At 38.9% G+C, this 27,713-nt stretch overlaps 1 protein-coding gene across 1 annotated transcript in view; it reads right to left on the bottom strand.

The window, feature by feature from the left end:
• SAMSN1 (SAM domain, SH3 domain and nuclear localization signals 1) overlaps nt 1–6,261 on the bottom strand; it is a 34,416-nt gene extending 28,155 nt beyond the window's left edge. Inside the window, exon 1 of the mRNA XM_068425565.1 lies at nt 6,187–6,261. Within this exon, the coding sequence (XP_068281666.1) occupies nt 6,187–6,243 (57 nt within the window). The 5' untranslated portion in view covers nt 6,244–6,261. The remainder of the gene's footprint in view (nt 1–6,186) is intronic.
• Between the last annotated feature and the right edge of the window lie 21,452 nt (nt 6,262–27,713).

A 27,713-nucleotide genomic window follows, 5' to 3' on the forward strand; every position in this document is an offset into this window, starting at 1 on the left:
TTTAATTTGGGGTATTTTCGATTTCCTAGAAACACAATATTGAAGTAAGTCAACTGCTCTATAAAACTAATTAAAAATTAGAAGGCAACTAATGCTGATTTATGTCACCTTGGTAGTTGTGCTACAGTATTTATCAGAGAGTACAGTTATAAATTACATGGTTGATAGTCCGGTTTCTAAAAATGGCTGGAGAAGGTGGTTCAGGCATACTTCTTGAAATGCTCCTGCTTGCTTAGGAAAACAAAGAACTGAACTGGATTTGTTACTCTAAGCAAAATTAATATTAATGTGAAAATATTCCCTTCAGGAAATTTGCTCTCACTTGTTTTAAATTGTTCTGCTATTAAGGACTTAAGCCTGGCTAGTGAAGGAAAACCAAGACAGGGAAGAAATAAGAAATTACCTGAATTTTGCACAAGGTTGGTGAAAATTTAAAAGGTGCTGTAATCAAGGGAACACACAGAAGAGGCCAGGACTGGACCAGGCCACAGATGTCATTTTTTCCTTTTGCACATGAGCTAGTCAAGAGTTGTCTGAGCCCTCAATGAGCCTGTGTGTTGATCTGAGCATCAAAATGTGGAGTCTGGTCATCCTAATCAGCCTCTGGCAAGGGGCAGGACAGAGACGGCTGTTCTTTCCCCACAAAGACTCTGGACCCTTACTTTCTGGTGAGAAAACAAAATTTCTCAAATTTCAAGATGTTACTAGAAGACATGTGCTAACATATATGTTAAGGAACTTTCTGAAACTGCTATTGAAAAAAAAATTACCTGATGATCAAGAAGCAAGATGCTAATATAAATGAAGAAAAAATACCAGAGGTAAGAGGAGCAGTCATATCATTGTAGAGCCTTCCACTCACACAAGAAAAATAACTCAAGGTTAACTCTAACCTTGTTCTAGTTTTTATGAAGCCTGAGGGAGGCAGGAAACACCTTCTGAAGTGTCACCTACAATCCCTTTTTCCCCCATCTACACATACATGATTATTACAAGTATCATTTTTTCTTTCTCTGAACCTTCCCTGATAAAGGCCTACAGGTATTTCCACTATAAACCAGGTTCTTAAAACTGCTTTCCAGATGTTGTCATCTGCTTATGCTTATTTAACAGAGTTCAAATGGATTTTGACAAACAGTCTTTCTTCAAGAGGCAATACAGTAAAGACCTTTAATGACAGAACTATGTGTCATCTTTGCCTACAAGCATAAATTTGCACAGCGGGCAGTACAGTGAAAACAGCTTATCATCAGCTCATCACCTCTCATCATTGTTAGAGTGAAATGCAAATGGAAACGAACATCACTTCAGTCATGGTTGTGAAAATTTGCATCTGTGACATTAGCAGTGGCCCATTTATTATGCACTCAAAATTTCAGGGGGAAAGAAAAGAATATAAAACTTACTATTTTCAGAACTCTACCAGTCTTTACCTTTGAAATAAAATTAAAACCCTCAGCTTTTCCCACTCAAGGATAAATCCTAGTTAATATTCATTAACACTGAGAAATCTCTTCACTGCAGATCTTGTCCTACAGAAGATCTAATTATGTCTTGAATTATTTTTGGTATTTAGGTTTGCTGTACCTATTTTCTATTTTCTTTTCTTTAATAAGTATTCTCCATTGGAGAGTCACAAGCCACTGTCTAAGAAAAAAGCAGGACAAGAAAACTTGCTTATAGCATCTATCTGCATCACAGGCTCCAAACACTTAGGCAAGTGATAAACTTTACTCAGATGACAAATCCCATTGAAATCAATGGGATTACAGCTAATTTATTCATTTAAGTGTTTTTAGAATCAGGATCAGGCCTTCTCTGAAGAATATATACAAAAGAGAAATTCTGGCCTCAAGTCTGTGGCAAAAAAGTGCATTGATTTCAGTGGAGGCAGTGTTTCATTTAAAGCTTATAAAAAGGGAAATTATTGTTATGAAATAGTACTAGGGAACAAAGTTGCACATTAAAATATTTCCTTCCATTGGATTTGCCACTATTTTCTCATAACACTGAAAACAAATAATTGTTTCTCACCTAAGTAAGCGAATATTGATTTCATTAGAAGCTTGGACATATTTTTGCCTAAACAAAATGCACAGGCATTGACCCTGAATTGTCTTACACACCAGAAGTAAGCTGAGTTTCAAGCACCAAGCACATTTGGAAGCAGAATAAGAAAAGAAAACCGTCTCAAACCTTTAGCATAAACATAGATCAACTGTCATGTAGAATAATGACACAAGACTTCCTTCAGTCAAGGCAGAAAAAAAATGGCACAAAGTTGTCTTTGCTTCAGCTTGAAGTAAAGCCAAGAATCATCGGGCAGTTTTCAACTTTGCTGTGTCCATAAGAATTTGAGAGAGAGAGAGAAAGGAATAGGCTCTGCCCAGCACATTACATCCTGTGAAGTGGGCTAGACAATGCAGGGATGTTTTACAGATTATTTGCACCTTCCATTGTCATTTGCACCTGGTCAAATGTGTAAAACAGTGCGAAGTGGAATGCAGAGTAGCTGAGAAATGCTTTAATGGGGTTTTATTTGTATAGTGCCAGGATATGTTGCTGCCTGAAGCTTATACAAAAGAGAAGACTAGATGCTGTATAATTTCTTAGAATGTTTTTTCTTACAATCTTTCTAAAACTGCTTCATGCCACTCCCCAGATACACTGACATCTGTAACATCATAATGGTCAGAGAGGCTAAAATCCAGGTGATTTTAGGGGTCTGTCTTTCATCCTCTAAGTCAACTGCTCTCCTCTTTCCCCGCTCTCTAAGGGGTGGTGGGACAGACTGCACAAACTCATAGCCGAAACATGTATAGTAAAAGCATCCTTCCCCTCACCTGCTATAGTACGTTCCCGCTCTGCAGCTAAAGCTCCAGCAATGCAGGAGACACACGCTTTCCCTGCAGTGAGCTGACGGCGCTGAGGCTGACTCACCTCAGGGCTAGGTGCAAGACTTAGTTTGTTTGACCTCACCTGCCCACAAATAATACCACAGCTCAGAACAGCTACGCCATATAAACCAAGCCATGTCTTGTCTGACAGAAAAGACAGAGGGGCAGCTAAGGACTGAAAGGAAGCACTGAGAGAGAGCTCCCTCTTGGTGGATGCCCTGATAGGAGGTGCACAGGGTCTGTTGTGATAGAAAGTCATTTAAGGTCCTGAATAGACAAATATGTTAGATTAGACAGGCTTGAAATAGAGAGCTTGGCCCTTCAATCGGTTGAATTTCTTCAATATTAAACAGGGTATTTTTAAGCCTTAGGACTTTCACTTTATAGTTCAGCTACCTGAGTCCTCAGCTGATGTACAAGGTATAAATGTGCAGTTCCATGGCAGTACGTGCAGCTACAATGATAAACGTTGGCAAAGGATCAGAATCCTTCCAGTATCTCTTTTGAAAACATTTCTCTCACATTTCTCTCCCAGTTTTCTCTGGGATGACACCAGGTGTAGATTTTTTTTGCCTAACAATGAATGTTTATTTATATAGTTTACATACATACAATGCATTCATTGCGTTGCATTCATTGCATTCATATCCATGCATACGCAAAAGCTGCCTGATATGCAAAGAAGTTACTAGTGTGACTGCAGCACTACAGAAATCCTGCTGTATAATGAAAAATACTGCAATGCTACTATTTCATGGCATAGTATCAACCTTTCCATAGCAGACACTGAGTCGCAAGATGCTACTTTTTGTCTACGAAGCGCCTAATGCATCTGCAGAAGTCCCTTAAGCACCATAGTAATAAATAAAGTAAATGCATTGCACATAGAGAGCTGGCAGTTAGATACTGAAAATCTGTATTACTCCTGCATTGCTCATTGACTTGCCCACCACTACTAGAGGGTTTATACAGGGACAGTGAGTTGCCTCGAGAAGGGTTTTAACATCAGCCTTGCATGGTATTCCTTCATCTTTATCAAAAGGCAAAACTGGATGCCAATATTCTTCACATTAGAAAGTAATAAAACCAAAAAGATTAAAAAGAAAATCTTGGTGAAACACTTGAATTAACGCACAGAAGTTCATACAATTGTGATAAAGACAACTGGTCACCGTGGTTAAGAATCAGTTACCTAAAAAGATCTTTTTGGTGTCCTCTTTGAGGGCCTAAGGTAGTGAACCTGATTTTCACTTAACACTCTAGATCTTACGACTCTCCCATAGGTCTTGTGTCAGCCCCATGTGGATGTGTTGGAGACACTGGGACATCTAAGCTGCCTAAAGGCAAGGTGAGATAGCCCAAGACCTCCACAGTGATGACGGCATCCTGCCCTGTGAGTATGAGGAGGTACCAAATGTTGCCTGTGCAGAGCAAGGGCAGCCAGGAAGTGATCTAGGGAAGTCACTTGTGAAATTCTGTAATTTCTGTCGGGAGGTGAGGACCTGCGCCCCATGTTACCCAATTCAGTATTAAGCAACTTAAGTATTTGCGTTGCTTCCATGGGGCATGTTTTGAAACATGCTACAACAAGCTAAGATTTCTATTCCGTGTGACGTGGGGCTGTCTCCTCCCATGCCCTTTTTGTGAATAGCACATTCAGCAAGAACATTCTTGTCGTGGAAAGTTTACACAATTCTGTGCAAAAGTGGGACTACGGCAGGTGAAGTGTTTCAAAGCACACTACTGAGGCAGAAAGACATCCTGAGCCACTTCACCAAGACCTTTCCAGTTTTGTAAACATTTACAATAAGACAAAGTCAGCAGGTTTGATATTCAGTCAAGTGGTTATACTCTTTTTATCCCTGCTTTACACATACAATGAATCAAATCCATAACCATAATATGTATATATATATTTGAGAAGCCACAATACCAGCATTTTAATAGCATGGAGTGCACTCATGAATGAATAACTAAGTGTGTAGAAAAAAAAATTATAAAAAGGAAAATGAGACTGTTGTTAAGTAATGTCTTATTCTGGAAGAAGAGAGTGAACAAAACTGGCTTTTGAAAATATTTAACAGACAGGAAAACAAAGCCCATCCACAGAGTTTCTCATGGTCATTTCTTGCTTAACCTATAGTGTAATTAGATATTAATTATACTTCTTCCCTGCCATTACAAAACAGTATGATGATAGAACAGAAGAAAATACATACCATGCCAACACATGAAATGCTTAAAAAACCATTAAATTCTGGGGGGAAATGGATTCAAAATTGTTTCAAAACCATGGAAAAAATATTACTTGTCAATGAGGTATAGTCTAAAACTGCAAGTGCAATACACAAAAGCCAATGCTGTGTAAAATCACAAGACAGTCCTGCTGGAATAGTGTCTGCAATAATCTTTTAGGACCCAGAAGTCACTAAGTGAGGTGTATTCCCAAACAATGAGAAGATGAGTCTGTAAACTGGGAGATGCTGAGTTACTGAGAGCAGAGGTACACAAAAAAGGCTTTTCTAATCTCTTAGTTACATTTTTAGCATTGATAAATTGAGGTAGAAATGGATACTGAAGCACTCAGGCTAACAGTAGCCATTTCTCTTCAGGCTTACAATACACTTGAAAAGGTCATTTTGCACCCAGTCCAGGGACTGAAAATAAATTTCTAGCACAGGACACATCCTTATGCATCTTGCAAAACTCTCACTTTCTTTCTTGCAATTCCAGATTGTGGAAAGTGTCCAGTGTAGCACACTATCAATTTATTCAGAGTATTTCTTTTCTTTCAGGCTGAAAGTATAATCATTCCCAGGAAAGTGAGGGTGACAAACACTGATTGCCAAGTACCCTTTCCTCCTTTGGTATGGTGATGCAAGAGGAAATTTATTAAAATAAGGAACAAATTGAATAGCTTTTCTAAGTCTTCACTGATTCTCACACTTTTTTTGTGGGACATCATCCGTTTATCATAGATGAAATGGAGACAGGGGATTTGTGTGAGCCCCTCTGTTAAAAGATTGATGCAGAACATATAACAGTAGACAAAGTCCAGTACCAGACCCTTTAGCACAGCTATAGCAGCTTCACAATGATGATTCCTTGAATTGGATCATTACTATTATAAAGTGAGTATATACAAATAGATTCCTGAGAATATAGCACTGAGGCACTTGCTAGCACATCAGAAAATCCTGAAGTTAGCATTTAAAAGGAAATCCTCCTGTTAAAAGTTGTTAAGAATTCCTGTTATTATTCATTGACAATAAAAATTAAATATCCTTACCTTTGGCTTTTGACTTTTCTCCTTATCAGACACATTAGATGGTTTTCTCTTCAACATTTTTAATTCACGTTTATCCAGCTGATGTGCAACTGCTACTGCCTGGTAACCAAACTAAGTACAACGAAGCGTAGTACATGAGCGTACATCAGTTACGCAGTTCCTTATTCTATCAGGATGTGACTTCATGCAGCTGCTTTGCAGCATGGGTGAGTGAGCCAAAATCTTTGTTTGGGGAGGGAGTAAGGAAGAAGGAGAGGAAGTAAGGGGAGAAGAAAAAGAGAGGTGCACTAAGGAGATGAGTTGAAAATGAGGACAGGATTCAGAGTGAGGAATGCTTTAAAACTTATCTCCTTCTGAGTCACCATCAGGCCTCAGTAAGAATTTGGATGATCTCAAGAAAATCATCCTCTTTTCCTCTCTCATTTTTCCCCACTCAGCCTTGTGGCACTAACTGCACCCTTCATTTCAGCTTGTGCTGGGACTCGAATGTGAAGAAGGTGTGCTGCTGTTCAGAGGACCAAGGGGTATTATTGCCAAGCAGATTTGCACTGCCAGTAGCCTAGCTAGTCCCTAACACCTCCCTTTCTCTCTTGGCTCTACAGTAATGCAATAAAAGCAATGAGATTAAAGGTCACTGTTTGGTAGAGAAGGGAAGTTTTCTAAAGCCATCTTTTTCTTTTGCATGGTGGAATAGTTTTTTGCCATTTATCACAGAATTTGGACTCCCTGAAATAGCACTTTTCAGTCCTCTGTTGTCTTTGATTTGGTGACAAAGTCACAGGGAGAAAAGGTAAGTCTAATAGAAGGCTTACGAAAAAGCGAGAGAGGAGAATGACAAAGGTCCTTTATATCCTCTTGAAAAACAGCCTAGAAGGTAAATTAAAGTGGAGGTGTTAAGATAGCTTTGAATTTCTGCTTCATTTTGCTTGACATTATTTGCCAAAGTCAAACAAATGTCTTCAGTACCCTAAATAAAATTTATTTGTTGTGAATCATAGGCCACAAAACCTGAAACCATGAAAAATTCCCAACTTTTTGCTGAAAGATGGAGGCAAATTCTCAATTTCAAACTCCAAACTTTTGGGCCACCCACATAGCTTCAATTAAATCTTAATTTAACATTGCTACAAATGAAAAAGAAATCTATTTCTAAGTAAGTTGCAAGAAAAATGTTCAGGAGTAAGTGTCAAGAAAAAACTCTGGTAAAAATTCTTTTTATTTTTTTTTTTCAAATTTTGATAAATTTTTTTCAAAATTATTTTTTTCCCAAGCAAATGTATTCTAAGCATCTTTTACTCATAAGTTTTGCATAGATAAAAGCTGTTTTAAAAATGTAAGTCACTGTGGAGGTCTCTTGCACCAAATAAAAATTCCAAAGTCCATGTGAATCCAAATATTCAGTGCACAGATATTTCTTTCTCTATGTCATTCTTTTAATATTAGACCTCATTGAACTCAAATTTCAAGGAAAGCTAAAACAAGAAACCATCCAAACTGAAAACCAAAAGAACTGGTGGTTGAAAGCCGGTAAGAAATACACAGGTCTTATTTCTTAGAATTGCCTTTCCCAGTCCCATAAACACTTCTAAATTTTTGAAGCATACATGAGGAGACAATGCTAGATAGGCAAGTAGTCTCTTGGCTGAATTGCTCTCTTCTTCCTCTATCATATGAATACTCTGGGGGGCGGAGGGGGGAGGGGGGATAAGACATTGCTCATCAGACGATTTCCCATTTCAGTTTGCTATTTGGACTTCTATTTAAATGTTTAAGAAAAGTTTTGGAGGTCTTCTTGGATTCTGATGGATGGGCAACTGAATAGACTGAGACTGACTGATGAAAGAATAGTTACTATATGCTAATGGTATAATGAGTTTTTCCTTTCCAGACCTTCTAAGAACCGGGTTGGTAAGAAGGGGAGGAGGAGGAACTGGTGCTGAAATTCTGCCAAATATAGTGCAAGACTGTTCTCTAGGTTATTGGATTGCAGTGGAGTATGTGTTGAACCTCAGCCCATTAACCAAGATGTCTCACTTCACATTTTAACCATAACTACATTCATCTAGAACAGAGTTAAATTTATTATTGAGATTATTAATAATAACATATCCATCAGAGTTCATAATCATTATTATTAATAATCAAAAATTAATTAATAATAATTATGAATTCTGAGAGCCATGTTTCTTGTCTATATCTGATAACATCACCTGAAATGTCCATTTAAGTTTCTAACCATAAGGAGGTTTTACCATGGATATTTAATCAGCCTTAGTAATTCAGTAGGGCCATATGTTGTTACAAGAGCTGTATGTATGTTTAATAGTAATTAAACCTGATTATTTATCTACATAGATGTAAATTGCAGTATATTGTTTTTCTTTTTAATCTGATCCAAACGTGAGGATTAAATCAGACTCTGCTGATCATTAGACTGTGATTTCCTGTCTCAGGCTACTGTTAAAATCTTCATGATTAATAAAATGGGAACTCATCTGAAGAGTAATATATGAGCTTCCTTTCTGTAGAATATTTATTGTTAAACAGGAAGAAAGAGGCCATTTCAAGAGATATAGTACCCACCATATCTATTTCCTTTCTTTTTTCACGTATCAGAAAAATTATAGCAGCTTGAAAGCTAACCTGATTATGTTCTTGCCCTTGGAAGGTTGACCCACACTAGTTTTAAAAAGTAACAAAGTGAAGAAAATCAAACATATATAACATTAAGTTAATTTAATTTAGTTAACCAATACATTTCAAAAGGAGCTCTTTTGAATTAAAAATTAATAATAAGGTTGGTGCTTATATCCTCTGTATTTGAAGCTAATTTTTCAAAGAGGAATGAGTAGCTATGTAAAATTAAAAGAAAAATTCTCATACTTAGTTTTCTGTTGGACATGACTGCAGGTAACTTCTTCCATTTCCTTGATGATCTTTGAACCTGATCCAAACCCCAGTGAAATTAATAGAAGTTTTTTAGGTTAATTTTATGGGACTTGGATTGACTCCTCCATCCTGAAATACCGAGGCAATGTTACTCTTCTCTCTGGGAAGTCCTATATGGAAAAAGGCTATCCGCTTAAAAATAATTAAGATGACCCCACGAGAATGATTCCCACTGCCATTATATTTATAAAAGGCAACATACCTTATAGCTTATTATTATCATTATTCAGTTTTAATCAATGAACCATGATGAATGATCCTGGATATTCAAGTGCTTTATGTGCCTCCCTCCCACACGATATCAAGTGCCACAACAGTTCCATATCCCCTCAGTGGCTCCATCCAGTTACCTTGCCCTGAATGGAGAGATCACTTCCAGTCTAAACTGCAAGTATAAACTTATCCTTTCAATCCTTGATTGTTCCAATAAAACTGAAAAGTAGAGGGCAAAGTAGATTGAAGGGTTTAGCATACTGGCCATCTGTCAAAAAGCAAATTAAATGAGACTTTTTTCATATTAACAACTCATTTTTCTTTGTCTGTCAGACAAATCTGGTGCAAGTTTAACCGGACACTCAGAGATACCTTGGGGCTGTACATTGCTTTCCCTAACGCTAAGCAATCCCATAGTGTGTTAGTCTGTTTATTTTAATTAAAACAAGACTTATATTTTGTACAAGAAAGGAATCATGCCTTCAGCCTCTGCTTTTATGTTCATGCCTCTCCCTGTATGATCTAGCTCCCTTAGATATTACAGAAATCTCAGAATAACAAGTGGAGCTGAGTGAATAACTTGCAGTGAATAATTTACTTATCAAATTTAATCTTCATTTCCTCAAGGAATGTTCATGAGCAGAACACCATTTCCTCATATGTACTAATTATGGGCCAGAACATAGCTAGATACTTCCCTCTCCTGGTCTAATCTGAGCAAGGGCCAGCCACAGTTACAGTCACTGCTACTCCTCAGCAGTTCTCTCTCCATAAACTACCATGGCAAAGACTCTATGGAAACTAAAAGGAACAAGTGTGAAAAAGTGAAGTTAAGCCCTCCCTCCCCTGCCAACAACCCATGAAAGAAGCCAGGTGTTGCAGGCTGGGCTGTCTTTTATAACTGTTTAAACAAAACACTCACTTTTGATTCTAACTCCAAAGACTGAGGCTGTGATTTTCCATTGGGATGCTGGGGAATGGAGCTGGATGCTTAAGGTCCCATCTTTGAAACTCCCATGCTCACTGCAAACTCATCACTCTGAACATCCAGAACTTAGTACTGAAAATTGGTCCAAAATGTTTAGGGGCTTCGTGCAACAAGGTGTGTAATTTCCTATGGAGTAGGCTCCTATGTCCTTTTCATCAGGAATAAAAAATTAAGCAGCTACAAAACTCAGAGTCTTTGAGAGACAAGATGGGATTAAACATTTTAAGCTTACAGTCTTGATTTGGCAATGTGTTGACACTATATCAAGACGACTATCCTGTACAAAGTATAATTCTTATGAAGCCTGCAGAAACTGACTGTTCAGCAGAGCTAATAACTGACATTTGAAGTTTGCTTCAAAAACTTGATCTTTGCTAAATAATTTACATTGAGAGGATTTTTAATGCCATACATCCACTGAAACAGCATGAGAGAGCAACAGAGTGTAGTCCAAGCTTGTTTAAGCAACCATCAGGGTGCAGTGCAGCAGGAATACCCTCATCGTGCCAAGTCCCAGGAATTGTGACTTCAGCCTCTCTCAGACTATTGGGCTTCCTTCTTTTGCTGAAAAAATATTTTTGTGATTCTTCCTTCTCTTATGCTAATCCTTTGCTACTAAGGTCAATGGAGTCACAAAGAAATATGGCAGGGACAGGCTACAGAGCATCACTACCAGAGCTGCTACTGAATTTAAAGATGTGTCTGGTGCAAAAAGCGGTTGCTACTCTGAGTAAGAAAAAGTGTCTCATTGCCAGGCCCTCAGACTGTGTCCTTGGCATGCTCCCAACACCGCCTGGCCTAAAGGGAAAATGAAGTACCAAGAACTTTTATCTCAGACTTTGATCCCAACACATTCTCTTGCATTAGCAGTAGACGAACAGATCAGTCATACCTACACTGTGTCAGGTTAGCACTAACACTAATAAAAATCTATACTATTGTGACAGAAGGATTCTCGAGGAGATTGGCTTCACCTATTGAACAAATCCCTTTCTTAATACCTTGAAGAGTAAGAGTCAAAATTGTATCTATATCTTCTAGGTATTCCTGTTGGGAAAACTCAAAGTCAGCAAGGTTGGTGTCTTGTAAAACACAGCCACAGGCTTATCCAGCATCAGTGTAATAATTTCCAACAGAAATATGTGCGTCACTGGTGGTTTTCCTGTGCAATTTATTGTAAGCAGAATACACTTTACTGTCTGTGATGAGTAACAGAAAGTAACTGGCAGGACGATGCTGCTGTGGGTTCAGATGTGTAAGTGAACAGCACACGGTTTCTCAGAGTGAATGTTAAAATGTAGCTCAAAGCTACATCGCAATGTTCATGCCTAGAACATCTCAATGGATTCTGTTAATGAACAATGCGATTACTAATCAGCTACAAGGGTATTTTATCCCATGCAATTTGCAGGTTTATATAACTGTTTTTTTATAGTTATCCAGCTAAAGCTCAGCCTCCCAGAAATGCATTTACAGATAAAGAGTGACAGTTGCCTTGCACATCTATTCAGAAAGCTCAAATATGAGATTTTTGATAAGGGGAGCTGATATAAAAATAAATTTAGGCTCTCTGTTTTAATCTCTTACACAAAACATGACATGCTTCACTCGGCATTTAGAAGACCAGCTTAATGCACAAGCACTGGCAGTGCAGCAGGGGATTTTTTCAAGGTACGTACATGATATCTGTCAGCCTATCTCTGATTAAAATCAAGATCAACAGAAGTAAATTCTGATTAACTCTAATGTGCAGCCTGCTGTCAGGAAACTCTTTGTAGTTTGAACCACCTTTTACTGGTAAACATCTCCTGCCGAATTTCTTCACTGATGTCAGAGTGTCAAGTTGCTGTGCCATCACAGCGTTAGGACTGCTGTGCGAATGCTAACATGAAAAGGAATAAAGTGTGGTACACTGCATATTCACTTGCAGGGCTTCCATTTCATTTTGCTTCTAGAGGAAAATGCTATTCTTCCTGTCTCCTTGAACATGGTTTCAAGTGGGTGAAAGTCATAATTTGGAAGTGACAGAGAGGGAGAAGATGGCTTTCTTTGTAATTGGTTTTAAAACTCTCTACCCATCTAACTGATTTGATACCTGATTGATAGCCAGCAGAAACACAAAAATGCTTCATCATCAAGAATATGTGATCAGTTTCAATCTTACATTTTATTTTCTTTTCTTAAAACACTTTGCACCAGACCTGTGGGCTTATCTGTTGCAACATTTTATTCAGGTGGCACTAATGGCAATACCTTCAAAATCAAGCAGGATGTGGGTCAGGCTAGCTCCATTAGCAGACCTGCCAAATCACACATACTGGGAATGAGACCTGAGCAGTTGATTCGCTCTCACTCTTACTTCCAGGCCTGAATCTCACTGCAGGGAGGTCTGGCTCCTGTTCTGTACATCTGTCTGGCAGGTGTAGGTGATTACTCTGATCCACCAGCCACTTTCTCCAGGACAGGCGTGATGGAAGGTGGGCAAGCTGCAGCCATGCTGAGCTCCCCCATAAAGAAGAGGAGGCACTTTTCCTGCTGGATTTTGTCACAGAGTCCCTCACTGAAGAGGAATGGCCAGGTGATTGCTGCACCCTGTGCCGGTCATGGTTAGTGACCAGGCACTTGGGGCTTTGTGGGTTGCTTCGGGCTGTGGTTGAATGGTCACAATTCAGTAAGTTGCCCCAGGTCAGCTGAGCCTCACTAATGGGGTGGGAACTTGCTCTTAGCCCATCAACAAGATGAAGTGAAGCACAGTCATATACGTGTCAGTAACTTGTCTTTGGGGAAAGAAGGGAAGGGAAAGGGGAGGCTGTCTCCGAAACTGTACTCTGTGGAAAGAGAGGTGGATGCTTTGCCTGTTCACAAACACCCTACTTTTCTTCCAGATTCCCTCCACCAATCTTTATCTTTTTTTGTTGTATTATCAAACACCTTCCCCTCTCACTTCCCCACAAAGTTATGTGAGTTTTGACTCACACCTTGTATAGCATTTCTCTTGAGAATCTTTTTTTATCTCCTACTCTCACCTATCTGATCCTTTTTACTTCTTTCACACGTATTATCTTGTGTATTTTCTGTCTCCTTTGCCTTGCTGCTGCCACAGAAACCAGAGGCTGATGAAAAAGCAACAAAACTTTTCCCTCCAACAGCTCCATGATCTCCTGAAAGTTCTACTGAGCTACAGACAGCAAACTGGAGAGGAGTCTCACTCCAGGAGCAGCAAAACTCTGAAAGCTAGATATAGACCTGTTAGCTTACAGCAAGTAATTTTTTAAATTTTTTAAATATATGTACAAACTGATGAAGAGAAATTTTAATATTATGCTCCTGTAGTTTGGGAGGTGAAAGTTCACAAAAATCTTTGAAACATCTTTGGGTTCAAACACCCCTATAAACCTAAATAATAATACCTAAAACATAGCACCCCCACATACACACACAAACTCATTAGATTAAGAAAACAAAGTATTAAAGCCAAGGGAAGGCAGAATTAATGCTATCTGTGATACCTGAATCTCACTCCTATGCATGTATGTTTTATGATGCAGTTTTAACGACGCAGCTTTAATATTTACCACATTTTCTCTACGGAATGTCTGTCTCATTCAGTGCAAAGGATGAATTTGAATGGAGGTGTCAGAGCCTGCCCATAAACTATTTGAACTCCTGCCCTTCTGTTGCACAAGTTGGTATGTGTATTCTTGCTCATGCAACAACTGTCTTATGTGTAAAATAACATACTATCCCCATTTTGCAAATGAAGCCTGAGGCAGACAAGTTAAGTGATTTGTCTAATATCACACAAGAGGTCTGTAGAAGTGCAGGGAATTGAATCTGCATTACCTACATTCTTAATCACTGGATCATGATTCATAGAGTTAAGGAAGCTATGCTGCTATGAAAAACTGGAATAAGGATTTATTTTTTCATTATAGTTCAGTGAAATGATAAGAAATGGTGTTAAAACTTTTTTACTTTGCAGTTGATCACTGACTGCATGTAATCCTCAGTTTTTGACCCTGTGGTTAGATGTGCAGAAAATTTGAGCCAATATAGCTGCAAGTGAAGTTTTGGGAGTTTGACTTCAAGGTTTTCAGACTAAAAAAGTCTGAATAATATCCTGCCTATCTTAAAATGGCCACCAGAATTAACTGATCTTGCCCTTTTCTACCTGTACACATCTTGCTGTAGGATGTGAGCTGTCATCTGTATTTATCTGAGAACACGAACTGTCTTGTGAGCTAGCATGGCAGCTAACACACTAGTCCCCTGTCGTAACTGAGGCCACAGGTATTGCTGTATTGCCATGCTGATTAATTTTTAGGGGAGTTATGTGGAAGCAAGGATGATCTGTGAGGAAGGAAATCTAGGTATTAACACACCTACACAATCCAGAACTAAATATAGAAACCCTCAAAATATCTGCAAAATTTTCTGTCTCATGATCTTAAACTATCTGAACTCTTGATTTTCCCACTTCCCACGCACTGTTTTTTGTCATTTCTTGTGGTATGCTATCAAACGTAAGTTGTAAGTAGAAGTGAACAAGAAGTTTCACGTCATTTCACCTAATTAATTTGGTCCTTTCACAAAAAAATATTCAGCCTGGTTTCTTCAAATGGATTGAAGTGTAAGCACTTCCAGCAAGAATTATGTTATGTTCAAGTTTCCAATTTGCTTTGCTTATCTATTAGGGAAGGTGAACTTCTTAAACCAGTTAGTCTACAGAAAGTCATTCCAGAAATTTTATTACCATAGGTGAATTCCTTTCAAAAGAAAAGAGAATACTCAGATAAAAATCATTGTCCAGTTCTTTCTGGAAAGCCCTGGTCTTTGTCTTCTAATGATCTGTTCATATACCTGAAATTATTTAAATAGCAGAATTAGAGGTGTGTCCATTGTGTGTCCATTGTTTCACTTCCAATCTTATTTTTCAGGCCCTATTCTTGTTCATTTTACCCACAATTATTTTTTCAAAGCTGGATGAAAATCCAGTATTCAAATTAAATTTTCAGTTTCTAAAAACAAGTTTTAAATTATGCAAGACATCATACCCTGCTTTTGTCACAACAGAAGTGCTTCTTTTACTGGGCTCTGAAACACATTCATTACAATAATGCTGCAGCCCTGGAAATCTTAATGCCTTTCTGGCACTGAAAATCTTCACTCTTCCATTTATGCCATTGCTGAGCACTGATACCATGTGACTTTTCCTTCATTTCTGTGTGAGGAAGATGAAAACAGAACTAACTTCTTCTGATTTGTGAAAGGTTTATTTCACAAATAGGCTTTACAAGAACACTTTAAAGCATATAAAAAATGACTTGCCAAAGAGAATAACTAGCTCAATCTACACTCACAAAACAAGCAAGCAAACATAATCAGCTCTTGAGCCAGCTGAGAAATTCCAGAAAATTAACGTCCCCTAAAAGAAAAGTAATTTGAATTAGCTAGGGAAAAAGACAAGGAATATCAGGCATTGTCGTATGCACTGCTACCTAAAATCTACGTATTCTTGTAACTTAAGGTCAGTAAGGATCCTTGAGTCACCTTAGGTTGCGGCTTCCTTACCGAAGCCTTAGCCTTAAAACCCTTGCCGTGTTAGTCATGAGGGTAACACTTTAATTTCAACTTCATTAGGGACACTGAAGAAATCTGAAGCTAAGCTTGCTTGTTCTCCTGAATAAAGATGAGCACACATAAAAGGTATACTGAGCTAATGCAAGTACAGTGAAGATTAAACATTTTGACTACAAACAGGAAGCTTGTCGCAAACTCAACAAGCACAAGATCAGGCCAAAGTTTAGGTTTCAAAAGTGAATCTATGCGGAATTAAAACTGCATTACTTTGTCTAAGGAGATAAATTGCACTCAAAAAGTTGCAGTCTTGGATAGGCAGGTCCCAAGGCACCTGATAGCTTCATTGGTCAAAATGTTCCTGCCAGCATCAGGAACTAATGCATTAGCACAACACAGGATAAAAACACAGAAAAAATTAATTTGGCAGGAGCACTGCTCAAGCAGAGTAATGTATACTTTTTTTTTTTTTGCTTTGTATGGTGTATGGGAAGAAATGATAGCTTTTATATTTTTTTTAAAATTAAAAAAAAAAGACAAGAAGAAAAATGTCAATTACAAAATACTGGACTGACAGCAGATCCACAGAAGGAAAATATTATCACAGCGTAGGTATATAAACCAGCAGACAGACAATACAATCTATTTCTTTTGGTATGCAAAAGTGCATCATTTTGACAATTCTAAAGGATGCTAACAGGAAGTCATCCTTTCATCAGACAGTTTATTATCAACAACTGCACTTAGTTTAATTATATTTTGACTCTTAATCATGCTTCATGAAGCAGGTAGCGTTCCTTTTTTCTATTAAGAATTCATATGCCATTTACAAAGAATAAGTATATGAAATGCACAATTTTCCCTGCACTTTCAACAATTATATTCCCCTTCATACCACATTCATGACAGTAATCCAAAATAACCTTTCATTTCTCTCTCTAGGTGTAGCTCTACAGTAACTAACAGCTATGTCAGAAGCAAACCCATGAAATCTGCTGAGTTGAGTTGAAATGTTCTTCTGCAGTTATCTGTAACCATATTAAAGATGTTGTGGTATTTTAAAATACCTTTTACTGCAAATAAATTCATTTAATTATTGTTCTGCCTTATATATACTAGCAAGTACTAGCAATCCAACTTTACAGAACAGTCCAGCAATGTTTGGAGGGAAAAGTTAAGCATTTTAGTAGAGTTAGGTATACGTGCCTCTAAGATTAATGGAAAATGTGACATAATTCCCTACATAGCTATGAAAATTCTGGTAAGGTATTAAAAACATAAAATAGGACAAGAGTTACCATAGTGAAGAGCAGAATCATCAGATTTTTCATATTTTTTAAAACCTGCTTTGAGGCTGCATGGTCAAAGTCACCACAGATGAAGACACTAAATTTCTAAATTTTTCACAATACTATGCAGGAAGTAGCAAAAAGTCACTGTGGGATGCAGAATGGCAGTGGCAGATATTTGCTATCATCACAGTGCAATGGTGCAGCTACAGCGAGGCCGGACACCCAGGCTCCTCTCTTCCAAGCACAAAGCTTGAGAGGTGAAGCCTTGTGCTTTAAGAGGTGATTTTTCTCTCACTTTTTGTATTTAACTGAAGCAAGCCATACAATATTTACTAATTTCCTGATGTAACAGTTTCTTAAATAAAGCTCCATGTGACAGGAGACATACAGACACTGAAGCATCAGGAAAATGAGTGCTCTTAAGTTCACTAGCATTTGTATCTTTTTGGCTGAGTCCATATTTTGCTTGGTATTTCCAGGAAAAGTAAACACTGAAAATTCAGTCATGGATCTTGACTTTTCCCCAGTTTTAAAATCAAAGTCATCCAAATTGCACCAGCATTTGACTACAACAGACACGCATAAATATATGTCAATTCCCTCCCCCTCACAAGGCTTAAAATTCAAAATAAGCTTTCACAAGGTTCTCGGACAGAGTTTGAACTGGGAAACAGTCAGTGCCTTTGAATTTAACCCTGTGCTAGATTTAGCTGTAACACTGTTCCTTTTTGTCTATCAGTTCATGCATCTTCGAGGACTCTGCAGTTTGGGGAGCACGGAGAGGTTTCTAGCTAACTCTTTACCCTGCAAGAGAGGTGCTGAGTACACAGGGTGAAGGGCTGAGCTGGTGGACTGATGGGGAGAGCAGGGTAACAGGTGAAATTAGCTAGAATGTTATAAAAAGCAACAGGAAACCTGTTGGTGGGCTTGTAAATGAAGATATGATAAGACGAAAGAGAAGCAGCTGGGGACGGTTTCATGTCTTAGAAAACAAATCCTGTTTTCATGTCTCAGCCACAGCTTATTACCTGAACAGGCATCATCATGGTCTTGACTGCTTTGTTTACTGCCACCCTTTCAGCTGCTGTTCATCTCTTCCCTGGGCAAAGACTTTGGGCCTCAGCTTGCGTATAGCTGAGTAGGACTTTCTAACACCAGTAGAAAATAGATTTAGACTTGGTGAGGATCTGGCTTCCTACCTTGCCACTGAAATAGAAACAGGTAAGAGCTACAGCTTTTAAAAGGACCACTTACTACTGACATTGGAGCAGCTAGAGTGACCAGAGCAGTCGAAAATTGGTGTCTCAGAAAAGCAATTAGGGGATTTCCAGGCATTCTTTTTAGTGCTATATTTGTGCCAAATGAGGATCCAAAATGTAATTGAGAAAGCTCTCCTAAAGCATGTTCAGGTGTCTCAACAGAAAGGCACTAGCTGAAGAAAGAAAAAAAATGCAGAAAACAGTCAAATTGCTTAAGAAAATTGAGTAGCCAGAAAGTCCATTAAAGCCAGGAGCATTCTAATGCACAGGAGAAACTGCTGGCTGAAATGAGGTAGGAATCTTCCCACAGCCATTCTCTGGGCTGTGCAAATGGTCAAATGCAGCTTTCAGCTTTGAAGCATGTTTTGCTAAAGAGCACTCTCTGTCCTGTTTGTTCGTTACTGGATGTCCATACTTTTCCTTTCCACTGCACTAACCTAGAGAACAATGATCAGTCACTGGTATCACAAGAGGTCCAATAACCTGTGTAAATCTCAAGGCAATATACAGCACCTCTTTGAGAACTAAGATGATCAGGAGCAGCAGAGGCAGTACAGAGTGCAGGGTAAGATCAATCATAGCAAGCAACTAAGGCTGTTATGGGGCAACCAAGAACCAGAACCTAGTGAGTAAAATATGTCAGGAAAAGTTAGGACAAGAAATGTCCAAAACTAGAGCTGAGAAAAAAAGTGCTTCTTCAACAAACAAATGAGTGTCAAACTAGACATGTGTACTAAGGGTCAAAGGGAGATGCTGAGAAATGGCTTGTCTGGCAAGAAAGCAAGCCAGACCAGGAGGAAAGAAAAAAAGCCACAAGGTCACTGAAACAGCAGAGAACCATGGCCGTAATAGCAGGGCTAACACAACCATTTTGAGAGGTATACGGAGAGAATGAACCCAGGTGTTGGCATAAAGTCACTTGCAGTTTTCCCAAACTTATTGTTTATTCCACCACAATGTAATGCATTCATATTGGATAGAAACCAATCTTTTGAAGCTTTCTACTTCCCTTTTAACCTGAAAATGGGAGAGAAAAGTTCTGTCTTGCTCTAGAGCACCCTTAGATTTTTTCTTTCTCCTCACCAAAATCCCAGGTCTTCTCTAGTCTTGGGAAATGACCCTCACCTTTTCATTCTCTCTGAATACCAAACACAGGTTGCAACAGATAAATATTCTTATGGTATCAATGACTAAATCCTTCTTCTGTTAAATGTAACCATGCTTCTAAGATACTGCAAGAAGAGAAACCCACTTCCAGTAGCTCTCTGCTGATTTTTCTCCAATGGGACATCTTGTCTCCTCTTGCTTTCCTGTAAAGGATGCCTGTGTCATCCTACAAACACAGCTTCCATATTGCACAGTTATTGGAAGAGTGTATGGGTCAGCCAGTGAAGTACCATGTTAGAAGTATTGAGGGAGAGGAGAAAGGGACTCATCAGCTTTTCCCCCTCTATCTCAGGCTGTCCAAGACAGTCTGGGAACCCTTTTGTGAAGAGGATCCCTCAGTTGTGACCCCACTATGTGCTCCACTCTGTGCTTGTTTCAGGGTCAGTCAAACCCATCAAGCTCCTGTACTTTCCAAGCTTCCGACTCTAGATTTTCCGTGCCTTACCTGAGGCTGCAAAAGTCGTATGCAATTGCACAGATTGAGAAAAAGCAACAGAAGGCGGAAATGGCTTGTATAAAAGTCATATGGACACGTCCCTTCTAAGTATACTACTTCGTTAGGGTAGTGAAGATCTTAGCATACAAATAACAGAAGGGCAGCTGCTAGTAACCACAATTTAAAAAAAAAAAAAAGAGAAAAAAAAGTCTGAGACAGCTGAACTGTTCTGCAGGTCTAAGCTTGAGGAATAAAAAGAAGTATAAAAACCAATAACCTTTCACATTAAGGTCAAGTAGTTGTTAAAGTGGGGTCTGGACAATCTTTTCTTCCATCCTCTACCTGATTTTCAGCTGATTCATAGCATTACAAACACTGGCCTGGATCACTCATTTCTCTCCCCAATATACTTTGTGGTAATATGAAAATATGCAGCATAGTAGTTTCTTTATCCAGGCATATTTTTTTCTCTTTTTTTGCTGAAGTACTTAGTATTTTCTTAAATATATTCTTCCACATTCTAAGGAAGAACTATTTACAAATTACGTCTCATTAGGAAGAATATCAGTAACAATAATTTCACATGGCAATCTTGACACACCAAAAAAAGCAATGCTCTATGTTGCCCCTAGCAAAATTTTGACCAACCACTAATTATATTGTAAACAGCTGAACAATGCAGAAAAATATTACCTGTGTCTAAGTTAACTTTGCACAAAGTTGCTAACGGTGGCACTGTGGCTATAAAATGGTAACGCAGCACACACAGTTCTGTATTTAATTAAAGGACAGAAATACAGACTTCTAAAATGTTTTCATAATACATGAAGGTGGGCAGGATGGGTGAGATTTGAGTTGTCTCCAATGTCCCTGTGCCAGAGGCAGTCAGCTAACACAGGTGTTTATTGTGCGCTTAACTGGGGGGAGGCTGAAGGAAGAGTAGCTGGAGGAGTTTGGTGAGCCTGTTGTAGCTGAAGATGGATGTGACTTTTGCAGTCTGTTCTTACAGTTCTTGTTTAGGCGACCAGCTTTGATGATGTCTGCCAGCCTTTTAATTGTTTTAGGTGAGACAAACAATGGCAATATGAAACACCATAAGAGAGGCCATGTAAAGTGCTGAGGAGGAAGAAAGGAAGAGGAAGAAAGGAGTCAAGGGAAGAAACCGGAGGAAGGGAATTAGGGTCACTCATCTTTTGTCTCTCTAAACAGCAATTTATCACGAAGAGATCCAGGTCTTTTTCTTGTGAATACAGGAAAGCACTACTTAATTTACTATCTGCAATTCAAGCTTTAATTAAGGCTAGGCTCAATCAGCTTTGCGTATGTTGCTGAGATGAGTCTGGATAATATGTGTACAACCTAGATATTTGTCTGTCCCCCAAACCAGATCAGCCACAGTTTGCTGATGGAATAGCAGAGTCTTGGATCTTAGTCTTGCATCTACCACTTTTGCCTGTTTGCCTCAATTCAGGAGATACCAACTAGCATTTCCGTAGTACACCTCAGGCTATCTCCTCCATGTCACGCTGCAGCAAAGACAATAGAGTAGTAGCCAAGTGAAGATCAGCCAAGAAAATGAAATGATACTTTACTCATAGAATCAGAAAGAGTATTATGGAATATATTGGTTTTACTCTAATAAGTAAATCAACATCAGAAAGAACATCTGCATCATCCCCAATGTCTGATCCTCTCATAGCAAAACCACCTATCTCAGCTTGTTTGGTTCTTAAAAAGCAAAATCGAAAATCCAGTCTTTGTAATCTTCAATTGAGCCAGTTGGTAGAATGCAAATGCAAAGAACGAGATGTCTTGCCATTGCCTGTAATCTAAATCTAAAGGCACTAAGACCACAGAGATACATTAAAGTCAGTGAGCCCATCAGGAAAGCAGATGGCAAAATAAACAATAATGCAGAAAAAAGTCATTAAACCTCTTGCTGGCACTTAATAGTAACATGGGTAGGACAAATCTCACCAGGGTAGAGAATGTTAACAGCCTGTTTGTGACAAAATGAAATAAAATTATTTGAACTGACACTTATGCTCTCATAAATCTGACCGACACATCTATTATTACTATTTTGCCCTGGGACTTCAGCCTTAGCTTGGGATGCTGAAAGTTTCTTTCATTAGCAGCAGGCATATGACGGATCCCAGCATCCCTGACACAATTTGGTTTCTACAGAGAGTCCTACTTACTGGCAGACAGGAGGACTCACCCAACAGAGCACAGTCTTTGTTCACAGCTCCAAGCCTATTTCTGCCAACACTCTGCCCCAAAGGTCTGTCTCCAGGGGCTCTCCCTGTGAGTTTGCAGTGCTGAGGCTGTCCAGGGTTTCACTGCTGCACCTTTCTCAGCCTTTTTTAGGGGTAGTTTGCTTTCTGTCTCTTCTAATTACAGTTTCATCAATCAAAGCTTTAGCCTTTCTGTTTTCTATGTCAAAACCCAGGAAAATTTTCAGGGCTACATTCAGCTAGATAAATCCCATGTTTCAGGTACTGCCTCTCGTTATGCCTACTACTGTCATTGGAAAGAAACTGAATGACTACCTCCATGTATTCAGAAATACAGTTGCTGTATTGACTCACACATCTATGCGTGTGTACCTTTACCAATGATATGTGAGCACATGTTAGACAAAACGGTGTTTTCAGCAGGAGTCTCTCTGATCTAAGGTTATGGCTGCTCAGGTCTCCATCTGAATACTCAGCTGGCAGGTTACAGCAGGTATCTTGCCTCCTGTGGTTTAGATGCACTTTCCTGAGAGCTGGCGTTATTGCACAGTGAGAACCAGCTCTGTCCCTGGAGCACTGTAGAGGGAACGGGCATAAAGGGAAAAGAGGCTACTCTTTATTTCTTCCCTGATATATTTCAGTTAACCAGTCACCCTCCATGTGCTTAGCACTATGTGGAGTGCAAGAAGACCTGCTGTGCCCAGTGAGGAGAGGGAGAAAAGCCTCATTGCAGTGCCCATATTTTGTATATCTCATCAACTAAAGTTTTTCTTGTTTTCCTAGTTTTAAATAGCCCTTTTAAATAGACAGCAATTAAAACAGAAAAGCCTCCTCCGGGTAGCTATCCTGAAAAGCAATTTCAGACCAAGATTAAACTCTGCTCCTTTGTATCTGGCCCTAAAAACTTCTTGCTGCCACAAAGGTAATTGCAAAAATAGGCTCCACCAGCTGAGCTGATCCAAGGAGGCAGAAACACCAATACCTTTTCAACCTCTGACGTTTGTCTAAATAACTCTAGTGTCCTTTACTAGTATTGCAGTGATCTCTAGGGACCTGATCCAAGCCCACTGGCTTCATTGTCCCTTACTGACTTACCGTAGACTTCCAGAAAGTTTTCTAAGCCTGGAAGGATGGGTATTTAATGTGCAGATGAAAAAGCCAGTGTGTCTGATGAGAAATAGAATAGCCTAAAGCCTTCCAGCTCAATGCTGCTGATGTCTGCATGGTTAAAAATGAACCACCTAGGGCTATATGAACCCTTGGTGTTAGCCTGAACAATGCATTCACATCCATTTACCTGAAATCTAAATTTGGTTTATTGCATTTCACAATCACATGGAGGATGACAGCATCTCTTTAATGCTGAATCAGAGCAAAAAGTTTCTACTTTTTATGCATATCAGCACAAAAGAAACTACTTCCACTTACCCACGAGTACTGAAGATCCATATCAGTTAGGGAATACGTAAGATGTGACTGATGAGAAGAGCAAGTACAGTTTTCCCATTCCTCTATTTTTGAAATCAAGAAGTCACAAGGACAGAGCTGGTTATCAGGAAATGGCTTCCAGTCACTCCACAAGTGAAATTCAGTTTCCGAATGGATGGAAATGGTTCCTAAGTTATTAAGTCTGGAAGTGTATGAGCGGCCCAAAGATGCAGAAATAAAATCTGCTCTAGTCTCAGTCTCTTCTTTCCTCCTCACGTTGTCTTTCCAGGTTTTCTTTTCCTGAGGTTTTGTCAGTTTCATGCAAGAAGTTAGTGCTTCTTCATCCTCTTCAGAGAGGTAAGCATCTTCTAATGTGTCTTTAAAAATGCAAATACTTCTGTTATAATATGTTGCAATGAATAGAGAAAAAAGCACACTTTTTTTGTTAAATGCTGTCTGTGGCATTCTATATAATGAAAAAGCCAAGGACTCCATAAAAAACAAATAATAATGATAATTAGGGAGATGGAAAGGACTTTGTACTGGGTCAGACATCTGAGCCAAAAGCAAGATTTATTCTCCATTTGGTAAATTTGTCTTGTTCCCTCAAAAGCCTGGAAAACTGTACTGATTCTGCACTGAACATGAAAATTTGCTAATTGAATGTCAATATTGCTGCAAAGTTGCAGAGAGCATGAGTTCAGCTTGAATAGTGGAAAAGTTCAAAAAGCTTTCTGGATAATTCCTCTCCCACCCCTTCCCAGTATGTATGTTGTAGTTCATAGAAACATCATAGAATCAGAATGGTTTGGGTTGGAAGGGACCTTAAAGATCATCTAGTTCCAATCCCCCTGCCATGGGCAGGGACACCTTTCCACTAGACCAGGTTGCTCAAAGCCCCATCCAACCTGGCCTTAAACACTGCCAGGGAGGAGGCATCCACAACTTCTCAAAGTAGTTGCTGAAATCTAAATTTCATCCTATGTTGCAGTCCAAGCAATGATTTGGCTGCAGCAGTAGTTCATCAGATGGTTTAAACTCATTTTGCTAGTATTGGTTTAAAAATAATCATAAATACAAGCGCATTGTACAACAAATGCATGTACCGTTAAATTAACGTTGGCAAAACAAGTTCAGATAAAGCACTGCTGCACAGGCAGATCAGTGATCTATAGGAGACCACAGAAAATAACCTGAGCTCAGCATCAGTTTAGAATTCCTGTTTCTTATGGCCTTAGGCAATCAGCTATGATGAGAGGCCGACTTGCTTATCATGCCGCAGACCTTCTTGCACTCCCAGCTGCTACTGGCTCATGGATTAACACTGAAAGTTATCTTTGCATTTGTGAGTTTTGCCTTTCTGATCTGAAATGTGATACAAAACTAGGAACTACTCTAAAAAGAAATTGTCCCCAGCATGGAGGCCCCACTGTTGTACAATTCTATTTAGCTAAAATCCCCACTTGCAAGATATACTGTTACAAAACTCAAGCTAGTGTGACAGGAAACAGGTTTTCACACTATGAGGAAGTCAGCACTGAAGTGGTATCACAGTAACATCTCAGTTGGGATTTGAAAATCGTGGGTGGTGAATGACAGACCAGGACAGGATTGTTTACAGTTATGTTCAATACAGTGTCATTTGCCAAATGTTGGAAAGAATGCTGATATGATGCTTTACTTACTGAGAGGGAGCAAAACATGTTTGACATCCTCCAAGCTCTGTGTATTCTGTTTTTTGGTTCGGACCAATTTCTGCAATCGTTTTAATGTTCCCATGGACTCTGCTTTATCATCTGGTTCTGTACCCTGGCAAAAACCCGAAGATGTTAAAAGTATTCAAACCCTACAAATAAAAACTAAGGGTAACATGGTGTTTATTTTGAGAATGACAAAGTCTCAGATTCAAAGAATTAATCTACGCAATACTTTAAAAGTTATGCACTTCCTTGCTTGGGACCCATAGATACAAAAAAGGAAAAAGGCAAGTCACAAGAGGCATCAAACTTAGATCAGTGTTCATATTGCTGTTTACATACTGCTTTTCTTTAATACCCCAGTATTGCTTAACACTGAATTCCAGATTAGTTCCAGAAAACATTTTAATATATGAATCCACTACATTATCCAGAAGCATTTTAGGTATGCACAGAAATCCCAGATGTGGCAAGCTACTGCATTTAAATGTGTATGGGAGTGTGTTCTGAAATATTGATGTCAGGAAGGCCTTTATTCAAGGTCTTATTTCCTTTCCTAGATTAAATGACAATAACGTAAATGACAATTCAAATCTGTTATTGTACATTCCAACAACGTCCTACGGGAGAAACTCAAGGTTTGGATACTACAGGCTCCTAGAGCAGGAACTTTGTGAATGTGCAGCCATCTCACACACTTTCACTTATGTTAAACCAGCTGCTATCTTGCAAATCAGTCCAGAAACACTTGAGTTCACTTCCAGTCTTACTCTGAACTTCTCTGTGAGCTTCAGAGAGAAATTTCATACTTTGACAGCAAATAACCTCTCTTCCATAGTCATATACTGTGTTTCACATAGGGTATATGCTTTTCATTATAAAACAAAAAAAGTAAATATATTAGAAATTAGTAAAACTGCAATTCACAGGTGGTTACTTTTTGGAAAAGTACTTTCTGGCTTCTGTGAATATTCACCTGTTCACACCAATAACGAATTTGGCCTGTTGTGACAATGCATCTTTGGGAATACTACAAGTGATTAAGTGCTAGTGCTGATGTTATCAGAAGGCAGAAATGCAGAGACCTTTATTGCACTCTCCCCAACAATTAGGTCACACATCATAGATCCTTTCTGCTTCCTCATATGCATAATCTTTTGAAACAAAGTCATTAGGGAGTTTGCCAGTACAGTCTAATATATAGTGGGGAGGCTGCAAAGCGATGGGTCTCAAGAGATTCTGAACTCATCAGCTTTCATTTGGGTTAAAGGCTTTTTGCAAAATCTTAGCATGAAGCATGTCTGAAGCCCCAGTGTTCACATATTACAGGTTACATCCATCCCCTGCAGCAATGATAAGGGAGAAGGTGTACGTTAATTTCAGATTTAAAAAAAGACCACCCCTCACTTGACAGGTAACTGCTTATAAAGATGGCTGTGCTTCAAGCACCAAAGGGTCAGATATTTTTCTACGAAGACATGAGGTTCTGTAAGCAGAAATAGAAGTCCAAGACTTCGATGCCCAGACAAAGGACATTTTCATGTGTATTTAGTCAGTTTTGTGTCACTAGACAATTGTGTTGAAATTATAATCAGTTGAAGCAGAGAGTTAGTGAAAGCTAAGTGAGAATAGGTGAGATGTTCTCCTCTATGTTCAGATGTTTGATTTCAAATCTTGAAAGGGTTTATACCAAATAATTTGCACCACCAGTTCATCTAGGTCCAGCTATAAATTGGCATGGGGATTTAACAGCCTACAGAATCTGGTATATCCTCCTCATTTAAGACCGATATATTAAGAGAATATTATAAATTGTCTTGAACCAAGTATGACCTAGTGAAACAAACATATACCCACATTTGTAAAATTACACACAAAAAAATCTGAAACTATTTTATTCTTTCAGGCACTGTTCTGATGAAATGTTGTTAGCTATGTAAAACATTATTATTATTATTATTATTATTAATTAGTCTATCTCTAGATACCCCTTTAAGGGCTTCCTTCATGACTGATACAAATTAGCATGATTCCATTCATGCTGATGGAGCTATACTGACTTCTTTCCTTAAGGACAGTACCTCAGGAGACTTCCTCTTGCTAAACACAGTGAGTAATGCAGAAGTTCCCATGGTGGACAGCACTTAGGTTTAGACTCCCTTGTTCTCAGCAGCATGTTACATTCCTTGAAGTCTGCAGCCTATCCTGGGAACTGGGAGTCAACCACAGGAACATAGCGGAAGCCAGAGAGTTGAATGTAAACACCTTTTCATGTCTCCAGTGT

Source organism: Nyctibius grandis, chromosome 2, assembly GCF_013368605.1.
Source record: "Nyctibius grandis isolate bNycGra1 chromosome 2, bNycGra1.pri, whole genome shotgun sequence".
Classification (NCBI taxonomy): domain Eukaryota; kingdom Metazoa; phylum Chordata; class Aves; order Nyctibiiformes; family Nyctibiidae; genus Nyctibius; species Nyctibius grandis.